This window comes from Staurois parvus, unplaced genomic scaffold, assembly GCF_062004578.1.
Source record: "Staurois parvus isolate SC_StPar_1 unplaced genomic scaffold, SC_StPar_1.0 ptg000988l, whole genome shotgun sequence".
Lineage (NCBI taxonomy): Eukaryota > Metazoa > Chordata > Amphibia > Anura > Ranidae > Staurois > Staurois parvus.
Genome location: NW_028318784.1, coordinates 4,298,675 through 4,312,014, shown reverse-complemented (window position 1 = coordinate 4,312,014; position 13,340 = coordinate 4,298,675). Strand labels below are relative to the sequence as shown.

The following is a 13,340-nucleotide window of genomic DNA, read 5'->3' as shown; positions in this document are numbered from 1 at the left end:
TGAGGAACTTAAACATTTGCCTACCAGGGCAATTTATTTAATTTTTTTGCACACATGGTAAAATCTACATTTTTTGCTAGAAATGACTGTAAACTCCCTCAAAGTGTATATTTTCTAAAAACAGAGACTCTGGAGAATAAAATGGTGGTAGGGCGAGCATGTGCATGTAAACATCAATTGTGAGGTATTGTCGCAAACGGAATGAGAACAATAATTCTTGGGCCATAGTTCATGCTTATTATTATACAGTATTTATATAGCGCTCAGCACTGTACATTATAATGGTTGACAGTACACGAGACAGTACAGTAACAATACAATACAATACACGAGGGGTTCGAGGGCCCTGCTCCTTGAAGCTTACAATCTAGGAGGGAGGGGAGAGTGGTACAGGAGGAAATAGCTGTGGGGGATGGAGTGGTAGGAAGAGTGGAGGAGATCAGCAGTTAAGTGGGGGCGGGGTAGGCTTCTCTGAAGAGATTGGTTTTCAGGGTGCGCCCAAAGGTGAGGAGGGTAGGTGACAGTCTGATGGATTGGGGTAGTGAGTTCCAGAGGATGGGGGGAGCCCTGGAGAAGTCCTGGAGACTGGCATGGGAGGAGGAGACCAGGGAACTGGAGAGTAGAAGGTCTTGTGAGGAGCGGAGAGTGCGTTTTGGGTAGTAGATGGATATCAGGTCGGTGATATAGTTTGGGGCAGTGTTATGAACAGCTTTGTACATCAATGTTAATATTTTGAATTTTATGCGTTGGTCAATCGGAAGCCAGTGGAGGGATTGGCAGAGGGGGGTGGCGGATACAGAGCGGTTGGTAAGGTGGATGAGTCTGGCCGTAGAATTCAGGATAGACTGGATATCCGGTGTTGGGGTAGGCCGGCGAGGAGGGAGTTACAGTAGTCAAGTCGGGAGATAAGGGAGTGAATGAGTTGCTTTGTAGTTTCTGGGGTTAGGAACGTGCGTATTTTGGAGATGTTGCGGAGGTGGAGTCTGCATGAATTTGTCAGCGATTGGATCTGGGGCTGGAAAGACAGACTGGAGTCTAGAATGACATCTAGTACTCTAGCTTGCGGGGTGGGGCTGATGGTGGCGTTGTTGGTCGTGATGGAGAGGTCAGGGGGGGGGCGCAGGCTGGGGGGGAAAACTAGGAGCTCGGTTTTGGCAAGGTTTAATTTGAGGAAGTGGAGTGACATCCAGTCTGATATGTTGTTCAGAAGGCTAGTAATTCGGGCGGAGACTGAAGCAGTGAGGCGAGGGGCAGAGAGATAAATTTGAGTGTCATCAGCATAGAGATGGTAGTTGAAGCCATGGGAGTGTATCAGTTGACCAAGGGAGGAGGTGTAGATGGAGAAGAGAAGGGGCCCGAGGACAGAACCTGGGGGGACCCCAACAGAGAGAGGGAGTGAGGGGGAGGTGGCAGCGTTACAGGTAACACAGAAGGAGCGCTGAGATAGATAGGAAGAGAGCCAGGAGAAAGCGGAGTCTCTGAGGCCAAAAGAGTACAGTTTTTTGAGGAGGAGGGGGTGGTCGACCGTGTCAAAAACTGTGGAGAGGTCGAGGAGTAGTAGCACTGAGTAGTGGCCATTGGCTTTGGCGGTTAGCAGGTCATTGGTGAGTTTGAGTAGGGCGGTTTCAGTGGAGTGTAGGGGATGGAAGCCAGATTTTAGGGGATCAAGGAGCTTGTTGTCGGTGAGGTGGGAGCTTAGGTGATTAAAGGCTAAGCGCTCAAGGAGTTTGGATGAGAATGGCAGCAGGGAGATGGGTCTAAGGTTGTTTAGGTCGGCGGGATCCAGGAAGGGTTTTTTAAGTATGGGAGTGATGTGCGCGTGCTTCAGGGGGGAGGGGAATGTGCCAGTAGAGAGGGAGAGATTAAAAATGTGAGTGAGGGAGCGTAGGATGGAGGAGGAGGGAGATTGTAGGAGTTGTGTGGGGACAGGTTTAAGGCAGGTGGTAAGGTGAGCTTCAGAGAAGATCTTAGTAACCTCTTCAGTGGTAGCAGGGTCGAAAGAGTGGAGTGTTGGGGGGATTTTAGTGTGCGGAATGTGGGGTGGGGTGGAGGTCTGGAGAGTGGTGAGGTCAAAGGAGAGGAGTGTTGAGGGGGTTTTCGTGTGAGGAATGCTAGGTGGGGCGGAAGTTTGAGCAGTGGTGATGTCCCTGCGAATTGCGTCGATCTTGTCTTGGAAGTGGTTATCAGTCTCGTGGGCGATGAGTGATGTACTGGGTGGAGGTGGGGGCGGAGAGAGCAGAGAATTGAAGGTGGAGAAGAGCCGGCGAGGGCTGGAAAAGAGGGTATTGATGAGGGTTACAAAGTAGGCTTGCTTGGCAGCATGGAGGGAGGAAGTGTAGGTGAGGAAGGCTTATAAAGCATTTAAAGTGTATCCTATGGAGAATTTTGAGTTCAATAGTTATTTGCCATTCCATAGGCATGCACAATTTTAAGACTTGACATGTTTGGCATCTATTTTCTTGACATAACCCATCTTTTTATGTTTACTTAAAATTGGTATAATATTGTGTTTGTTTATACTACAATTCTAGTGTATTTTGTTTCCAGAAAATATGCATCTGATAAATAACTGAGCAAATGTTGCGCAACAGGTTAATCTTCTGGGAGATAGTTGGGATTTATATGGATCCGACACTGGTTTGTGTTGCATCTCCTCCAGTCCCTGGGTCCACCTGTGAGACGACTGGGCTCTGACAGTACTTTCATGCCACGTGAGTATGAAATAATACAAGTTGTTTGATTTTATTTGGTAATGTATTTGTATAGGAGCACTCATCCTGTCTTGTCTTAATATTGTATTTAGTGCATTATTATAATAACATTCTGGCCTATAGAAGCAATGAAACACGTTGACAACTGTCTGATTAGGTATCTTTCAAGATTCTTTGGGGACCAATTTGTGTTTTTTTTTTCATAAATATTTTTAATATTTTTAAAAAAAATTTTATATCTTTAGATACAAGGGTTGTCCTTCTAATATAGCTTTACAGCTATGCTCACCCAAAAACGAGCTGGAAACACCAATGCTTATTTCCCAACTGAACTGTACTTAAAAGTGGAGATATTGAAAATGGGTACTCCCAATGCAGCCAGTAGGGCTATATTATAGTGCTTGGTCCTTGAATTTCTGGGAGGGCTTACGTGATTAATTAGTTAGAATGTGGCTGTGTCTATACTCTGTATCTATATATATATATATATATATATATATACACACACACACACACTTTTTTTGCAAAAAGTGTTGGGACACCCCTTCAAATCATTGGATTCAGGTATTCCAATCACCTCCATGGCCACAGGTGTATAAAATCAAGCACCTAGGCATGCAGACTGCTGCTACGAACATTTTTGAAAGAATGGGTCGCTCTCGGGAGCTCAGTGAATTCAAGCGTGGCACCGTGATATGTTGCCAACTGTGTAATAAGTCCATCCGTGAAATTTCCTTGCTACTAAATATTCCTCTGTTAACTGTCAGTGGTATTATAACAAAGTGGAAGCAACTGGGAACAACAGCAACTCAGCCATGAATTGGTAGACCACATAAAATGAGAGAGAGGGGTCAGTGTATGCTGAAGTGCACAGAAGTCACCAACTCTCTGCAGAGTCAATAGCTAAAGACCTCCAAACTTTGTGTAGCCTTCAGATTAGCACAACAAAAGTGCATAGAGAGCTTCATGGAAAGAGTTTCCATAGCCGAGCAGCTACAGCCAAGCCTTAAATCACCATATACAATGCAAAACGTCGGATACAGTGGTGTAAATCACGCCACCACTGGACTCTAGAGCAGTGGAGACATGTTCTCTGGAGTGATGAATCATGCTTCTCTGTCTGGCAGTCTGATGTATGTGTCTGGATTTGGCGGTTGCCAGGAGAACGGTACTTGCTTGACTGCATTGTGGAAAGTGGAAAGTTTAGTGAAAGGGGGATTGTGGTGTGGAGTTGTTTTTCATGGGTTGGACTTGGCCCCTTAGTTCCAGTGAAGGGAACTCTTAAGGCGTCAGCATACCAAGACATTTTGGACAATGTCATGCTCCCAACTTTGTGGGAACAGTTTGGGGATGGCCCCTTCCTGTTCTAACATGACTGCGCACCAGTGAACAAAATAAGGTTCATAAAGATATGGATAAGCGAGTTTGGGATGGAGAAACTTGACTGGCCTGATCTCAACCTAATAGAAGATCTTTGAGATGAATTAGAGTGGAGACTGCGAGCCAGGCCTTCTTGTCCAACATCAGTGGACAGTTTTCGCAGAATAATTGAAGCTGTTGTAGCTGCAAAGGGTGGGACAGCTCAATATTGAACCCTACAGACTAAGACTGGGATGCCATTAAAATTCCTGTGCGTGTAAAGGAAGACATCTCAATACTTAAGGCAAGATAGAGTATATTATTATTATTATAATACAGTATTTATATAGCGCCAAAGGGTATGCTCAGCGCTGTACAGTAGCAAGGGGGACATAACATGAGACAAGACAGTAACAATACACTACATGAGGGGTTCGAGCTTACAATCTAGGAGGGAGGGAATATATTATTCTTTCAGACACTCCACCTCTGATTGATTTGTCACACAGGAGGAATGGGTAGAACTCACTGCCCTTTTGAGCTGGTAAACTCCAAGAGGGATAGAAAAGAACAGACTTTTCATAACAAAGCAGATAAAGAAGTAAGAGAAAAAATGGAAACCGTGCCAGGAGTTCCTCCTAAAAGTTGGATATGAAAATAGTAAATATTGCTATATATTTGCCTATTAAAAAAAATTATATATATCTAAAAATTAATTTTTTAATTTTAAAAAATATATACAAAATACCTCTAAACTTCCCTTTAATTCATACTTCATGTTTTCTAGTTTGATAGAATAGACTTTAGTACAGGTACACTTCAATTGTGTAGCTAAGTTACATTTCTATTCAACTTTGAAAGAAATAACATTGCATACTGCATATTTTAAACTGTACATCTCAACTACTACTTATAGCACATTAAATTCATTCATTTGTGCGTTTCAGACATAACTAAATGGAAACATTAGTCTCAGTGAAAGTGTTTTAAGCAAGGTTATTTTAGAGTATAAAATGATGACTAAAAAAAGCTAGAGTAAATGTATCATCTACAAAATATGTATGCGTTCAGTTTTTAAATGTTAACCAACTAATAATAGGTTGTTTCTTTTAATACAGTATAAAAATGAATATACATTTTTGCTTTAGAAGCATGCTAGGATATCCGAGGCAGATTTAAGCTGGGATGGTTTTATTCCGTAGGGTATTTTGTCTTGAAAATTCAATAACTACAGTATATACCATAAGTAGCAGGAAAAGACATGGAACCTTTGGCCTGGAGACAAACAAAACCAAGTGACCCTCTCTATTTTTCCGCATAAATTTCTCTGGGCTAAAGATTGTTCTCTACACAAAGGAATTGATTTACTAAAACTGGAGAGTACAAAATCTGGTGCAGCTGTGCATGGTAGCCAATAATCTTCTAACTTCAGCTTATTTATTTAAGCTTTGGCAAAAAAACTGGAAGCTGATTGGTTTCTATGTCAACTTGTACCAGATTTTGCACTTCCCAGTTTTAGTAAATCAACTCAAGGTGTACAATGGTGACTCAATAATTGGTTGGCTTGGTGAAACATGGTTGTTCCTAAAGGACCTGATCAGTGTGTGAATGGTAAGTTTCTCCACTCAGAGCCACCAACCCAACATATCTTATTAGTATTTGCTCCTTTACCCACAGATCAATCCAAAAATACAACAAATATTATCAACATACATAAGAAAAAATACAATGAAATTGATGCAAAGCCACTACAATTTCCTTCAGCTGCTATGCTGGCTTCGTGCATGGCATTTTTTATGCACTTTTAAGTACTTTCATCTCATTTTGGATTGCAAATAGCCAAATAGACCAACTCCGTGTATGGATAGCATTAAACTGGCCATGCATCGCTCAACATTCAGTAGGAATCAGATGAAAATCGATCTGTGGATGACCCACAGCTCTAGACTTGACTAATTTGGAATGAAAAATTGAAAAAGCTGTGTTCAGTGACTGTTCAATTAGATGCAATCACTGTTCACCTTGTCAGACAGCCATGGGTGTCATCTGCCTAAATACATTAGACAGCAGTGCACATTCCTCCTTCCATGCTGGACAAAATCCATTAGATTTCTCTTATTTGACCCTGGGGTTGAACAAAAGAAATCTTTGTGTGTATGGATAGCTTTAGGGTAAGGTAAGGAAAGCAATAAGCATAGGTAAGAGGTCACGGAAATGACTAAACATGTTTTACCTTACAGTTGTTCTTGAATCTGAAATCCCTGCACTTGGGACAACTCTGAACTTTAGATTCTCCTTTTTTAAATTATGAAAATTACACTGCTGCAATAGAGAAACTCCATGCTACCCCAGCTAGGAAATTTCACCACTGAAATCAATGAGTGGCAATAAGTCATTAGATAGAGCAGTCATGTTCAAGACAGTTTATTCAGTTTATTTTGGCTCTTTTTGACCCTTTACATTTTGTTTGCACAGATAAATGTTTTGGTTGTAAGTCATGCAGGATCAGCAGAATTTAAATGTAATATTGAATTATCAAAAGAATATTGTCTGAATGAATCCATTATGTTGAACCTACCGCATTTTTTGGTAGATTCATCAGAACTATCTGGACAGTTCGGTATCCCATCACAAAACAGGGATTGTTGTATGCATGTAATATCATCACCGCACAACAGATAATTGGGGGGACATAGGGCTGTAAAACAAAAATAAAATTATACTTGCTGTACAGTTGTATTTTTACATAATTATATATTATTTATTATCATTATTATTCATGTGGGCACCAACATACTTAACAGAGATCTGAATAGCTAAGTAAATTGCTCAAGAAAACGCAAAGAATAAATTAGGAGCCTATGTTAAAGCCTGCCAACAAAGGTCAATCAGATAGTGCTACCTAGGAACAAATGAAATCGTGCTAAAGTCACTCTAAAGATATACATGGATCTTAATTTGCTCGGTCCAGCAGGGACCGGCTGAGATATGATTCATGGGCAGGCTGATTGTACCCAAGTGGACCTATTGATCACTTTGAAAATGTGTTATTACACGAAACGCGTTAGGGAGATACCCTTTCTCATGGAATACTAACCACATGACCTACTATCTATCTCAGATGTAAGTGCTGGTTCTTCTCTTTTACCTGTACCTTGATGTTACTCTTTTGTGATTATTAAACATACTACACTATTGGAGTTCTTTTCTCTCTGGGCTCATTTTTTTGGCACTGAGAGTCCTTATCCTGAAGGATCCTTGCTTGGTTCCCATCTGAATGCATGATCCCCCTGATGGCTGGAACGTGTACTGCTGGACACAGTAAACCTGAGATGTGGAAACCTGCTCTGGATAGATGACAGCTGGTGAAGCACCCCCACCTGATGATCACATCCGCTTGCTGAGTTCCCACCCCCAGAGTACCAAGGAGTAGGTCTTATATACTCCAACGCACATTAATCTGTGCTATCTGGTTAGTGCATAGTATGCTCATTGTTTCCAGCCACAGCAGTCACGAAAGTTAATCATTGCTCACTGTGTCACCACATTCACATTACTCCGCATGAACTATATCCAATAAGTTTTGTTACTGTGAGATACCATTTGTGTACTGTTAATACTATATAGCGCCGCATTTGTACCTTTATTTTTGTCATTTCTTGGAGGATCTGAGGTTGTTTCCACTTCTATGCTGGCTGCTCCCGTCTGTGTTTTTTCCTGTTGTCACCCAGCGCTCATATTTTTATTGTTTATATTATTGATCAACTTGAGTACAGCCAGCCTGTTGTTTTTTTACATTCGATTACTGAAGGTGGCTATAGCTGCTAGGTGTAATCATTGTATTCTCCCAGCCAGGAAGGATCCCTGCATCCCTGCACCCCCCCACCAGCAGAACACAACAGCGATGTGGGAGGCATTCCCCCATCAATACTGACTGTGCCGGTGGAGGAATGGAGCCAATTTGAAGAAAATCGAGTCATCTATGGGCTGCTTTAGCACACGCTTTTATGTGAGTAGTAGAAATGAATTTCTGTTCTCTCCACCTCAGCTCATTTGGGTTAATTTACTAAAACTAGGGAGTGCAAAATCTGGTGCAGCTCTGCATAGAAATCGTTAAGATTCTTATTTTATTATCAAAGCTCAATTGAACAAGGTGCAACAACACCATTTTGAGAGATGCACTCCTTAGAAACTGAATGTTGTTTGTTAGGCACAGTAGATACATTCTACAGATTTAAAGAAATTAGGTTGTTGGTCTCCTTATCTCTTGATCAATGAGTCATCTATTTCACAAGAATATATAAAAACAGACTGAACTTGGAATAAAACAGAAATATTCTCTTCACTGATGTTGACATTGGTATCATGTATTGCTCATACAATTGCATTCACGAGCTTCTTTTATCCAAATGACGACAGGACTTTAAAATTTGCACAACAGAGTTTAATGCCTTTGCTTGAAGCCAGAACTTAGAAGGGTTTTTTCGGAACATGGTCATAGCTTCTCCCATTCTGAGCATTTTCCAGATTTTGTGGCAAGGACAATCCACACTCTACAATTTTTTTAAGGGGAGATTCAACTTTTTGTATGAGCCATTGCACAGGGAGGGCAAGGGGATAACATATCACTGGGCCAGCTGACCAGCAGTTTTGACCTTTACTGCCAGCTCAGCATAGAGGTATACTAAACTGCAACCAAACAATATGAAGTGGGCAGATCAGGTTTTTTTTTAACTCTACTGCACTTTTAAATTGTGTTACAATTTCTACAAAGCAATGTGGATTACACTCTTTGAATGTGACGTTCATGAAATGACCCCTTAAACCCCTAATCTTTAACAACAGAACAAAAACTGAACTTTTCTGCAGACAACAAGAGCAGTAAAGTGTTTAGTCCATACAGAACAAAATTTCTATTGAAGACCTTGCGAAATATTGCTTTTATCTAAAAAAAAATCTATTTTGAGCATCTACGGAGTTTTTAAACAATGGTACAGTGACTCTTTGAAGTACTGAAGGAGTGTAACAACATCCTGGGATGAAAAGGTAACATAACGAAATCCATCTCCTCTATTTATGTAATCTTCAGCAACATAATCATTATATTGAACCAAACAAAGCATACAATTATATTAAAGACATTTATCATTTTCAGTCATTACAGAAAAAGAGTTTGAGGATTTGCTTCATCCTCAAATAATTACATGTATAACCACAATTCTGAAAAAAGCACTTCAAATTAAAAAAAAAAAAAAATTAAATAATGAAACATTCGATTTTTACTTGATGGTTATAACGCTGTTGTGTTTGTATGGTTTGCAAAGCTTCATTGATGGTGTTTAATTATTACTAAACTGTTGTTTTTATTGTATGATAAAAATGTACATTATTTTTAGACATTCACAACACAGATACCCTAAATTACTACAGCGTAGAGCATATTGACTACATTATTTTTCTCTTTAGAAAGGGAATTTTCTCTTATCTTAGTAGATGTGGCATAATAACTGACTCCAATCATCCAATCAAGTACAAGCAAAAATCCTGTTTTTTTTGTCATTTTCCTTGCACATGATTGGTTATTCTTTGCAAAAAGAAGTTTAGCTTTGTTTCACCTCATTTACTAATATAAGTAAAACTTCACTTTGTAAGGGAACAAGCTATGCTACCAGGGCATGTAACAAACCAGCCCTCCCAAATTGGGTTTGATTTACTAAAACTGGAGAGTGCAAAATCTGATGCAGCTGTGCACCGTAGCCAATTAGCTTCTAACTTCAGCTTGTCCAATTAAGCTTTAAGAAAAATAAACCTGGAAGCTAATGGTTTCTGTGCAGATCTGCACCAAATTTTGCAATCTGCACTTTTAGTAAATGAACCTCATTGAGTCAATGGTTTGCCATTGTGAATGGTATACAGATTATGGAGAACCTAACCTCTGCCCTTAGAAATAAGTTGGAAGTCAAGATGATTCTTTTGGAAACAACTCTGACACTCCACTTAGTTTTTGTAATATACATGGGAAATGACTTCTGTCTCAGAGGCCTACCCATTTTTCTCTTGTTACCTTAACTGGCTTCTTCTCATTGATCCTTCCTTATCTACTCTAACCTTCGATTCACACTAGCCCGCAGGCTGTGAGCTAGTTGCAGGTGCAGGAATCACAGTTGTTCCCGCACCCTCAACTACCCACAGCCAAATCACGCTGCTCTTGTGAGATACATGGGGCTGCCATTCATTCTAAATGGCACCCCCATGCATCTCAGCCCCCAGTGCAAGTGCATGTCTGTGAAGCACAGGAAAACCGCATTTTTCATGTGGTAAAATGTGGCACATCAGCCCATTCAAAAGAATGGGCTGTCGTGCCCAAGCAAACTCAGGCCACACATCCCGCAATACTGTGAACCAAAGCTAAGCCCTTCATGTAAACATGGTCTTGGTTCACAGTATTGCGGGATGTGTGGCCTGAGTTTGCTTGGGCACGACAGCCCATTCTTTTGAATGGGCTGATGTGCCACATTTTACCACATGAAAAATGCGGTTTTCCTGTGCTTCACAGACATGCACTTGCACTGGGGGCTGAGATGCATGGGGGTAGTAAATCAACCCTAATGTCTCTATGTATATACAATGTTCATATATAGAGTAACTGTACTGGCACAAAAAATCCATACATTGATGTAGCCAGCTGCTGCTACAATATATCATTAGGTCTTTCAGGAACATTTATAGAGAAGACTATTATTAATCCTTTCCCCCCTAGTGTCCAGTGCTGGGACTACTACATCACTTCCTGCAAGCAGAGTGGATCCAGTTCTTCTGACAGCAGACAATCTTGTGACTTTTTAGTCCTATAGCCAATAAATACTGTATTTCTGAGTGCTGATTGAACTACAACTACCAGAGAGCGGGTGAACCAGAAGGATGTTGAGAGAGCAGATATATGCTACAGCAAAAGACTGGCTCTTTCTCTTGGTGCAGAATTCAGATCTGAACACAGGGGAACTGCAGTTCTCCTCCAGAGACAGATGGCCTACCACTGCAGGATTCTGCACATCAGTTCAGCACAGTGGTATTGCTGATCACCAGATCGGGATCACATCACCTTTTCTGCATCGAGACTGTCTCTGTCCGGTCCTAACACAGACATCTCTGCTCGCTGCACTGACAATACATCAGGCGGAAACCAGGGGCGGACTGACAACTCATGGGGCCCCCGGGCAATAGGGGATCATGGGGCCCCTGTGTCCTTGTCCAAACTCAAAAAGCCTATGAAAAAGGTACCAGGGGCATCTCATGGGGTCCCCTACTGACCCCGGGCCCTCGGGCAGTGCCCGAGTTTCCAAATGGTCAGTCCGCCCCTGGCGGAAACACTGCACTTTGCAAACAGCCAACAGCCTGGGCAAGAAATCTTGTTCTTAAAAGGCCATGCTGTCCATGGGATGGGTGATTGGACAAAAGCCCAGCCTCTTTCTGTCATCACTCTAGAGACACTGTATGCTGACATGTTTACACCTCAGTAGCAGAAGATCTTTGCTTTGAGCAAAACCACAGCTTATCTGTTTAACTTCATTGAATTACCAGTATTCATTAATGCAGAAGACAGCAGGACTCAAGTCACAATCTCTCATTAAAGGAACCTTTTCTCTTAAGGTCATTGTTATCCAACTTAGGGCACTTACATCTATTTGTGATAGAGTATACATTTACAGAATTCTTTGTATGCCCCATTGAAGCTACGGTAGTAGGAGGGAGCTAATATGTCAACAAGTCTTTTCTTCCCCCTCCTACTGGTGGTGCAGCAATTAAATACTTGAAGCTTACGTCTCATGACTGTATAACCTGTTAAATGTTGCTAATTGATTGTTCCTATTTTACCAGTAGTCTGTTTCTTTGCATTAACTGGGGTTGTATATCCTAAACCCAATATTCCTTTAGCCTACTCTTTTGTAGAAGTCTAATATGAAGGTGTTACTAAAGAATTGTGGGGTAGATTTACTAAAACTGGAGCACTCAGAATCTGGTGCAGCTGTGTATGGTAACCATTCAGTTTCTAACTTCAGCTTGTTCAATTAAACTTTGACAAAAAATTAGAAGCTGATTGGTTCCTATGCAGAGCTGAACCAGATTGTGCACTCACCAGTTTAGTGTCTCTTGCATTATTATTCTATACTGTTGAAATATGTCTGAACCCAGAATGTCAGAGGTATCAGCAGACTTGTAAGGACAGGGCAACCACTGGAGACAATCATCAATAGGCAACCCCTGCAGTGGTAGCGCTAAATTAATAAAAGACCACTAGCACTTTAAAAACTGATAACAGACACCATGATTAGTAAGCTTTGGCTATGCTAAGCAAGATTTACCGACTGGTAAGACAGTGCTAAGAATATCTGTAACTTCACAGAAGGAATGTCTGCATATTATGAAGAAGCTCTGAAATTTTATTGAATAGATTTGATATTTAATATAGAAACTGAAGTAAGTAACTTAGAAAACATATATGGGAAACTTAAAATTTCTGCTAAAGGAAAAGTGAATTTAAATCCCCATTGAAGTCTCACATTTTTCCCTTTCACCTTTTACATTCCAGTGCAGCTTATTTAATGATTCTTAACTGATTTCAACTAGAAAACTACTTAACATATCCTTTTTGTCTTCACAGAACTTCCCCTTCTGCTTTTCCTCTCAAGTTATCTATGCTGGCATGGTCAACCTTCTAATTACAAAAATCCTCTGGCAGACTTGAAGTGTAGAGGAAGAGAAGAAGCATGTCTGTCCAGGTTTGTCAAATTTTAGGGTGTTTTGGCTGCCTAATCAAACCAGGTGTCTATTGAACTGCACAGTTATATTTAGATACCCAATACAACTGCTATAAGGGCTGTTTCATATGGGATGCAAGGGGGCAGTAAAAACAACTGACCAAGCTGTGGTTTTACCGCTTCCCCTCACCCACCCAAATGCTAACATTAGAGCCTAACAGGGCTGTACACATGCCACAGCTGCAAAGTAAATTACTTTTGACTCAGGCTGCAGAGTTTGACAGGCAGCGCCACCTGTAAAATTCACCCATTGAGAGTTTACTGCAACCACGAGCCAAAACACTTTTTCAGAGGGTGCTAAGAATTGCTGTCTGAAGGAAGTCTAACAGAAAAGTAAAGGTAAGGCTATAAAAGAAGGATTTTTGTAACACAAGGTCTATCTAACTGAATATCTGTTTCTGTGCCTCCAGTTGGGCTTTAAGCTACAACACTGGCATGCCAAAATAATAAG

General features: G+C 41.0%; 1 protein-coding gene across 1 annotated transcript in view; it reads right to left on the bottom strand.

The window, feature by feature from the left end:
- Positions 1 to 13,340, bottom strand: part of TMPRSS15 (transmembrane serine protease 15) — a 450,422-nt gene that overhangs the window by 338,160 nt on the left and 98,922 nt on the right. The window contains exon 7 of the mRNA XM_089657394.1: positions 6,649 to 6,768. Coding sequence (XP_089513520.1) covers positions 6,649 to 6,768 — 120 coding nt within the window. The remainder of the gene's footprint in view (positions 1 to 6,648; positions 6,769 to 13,340) is intronic.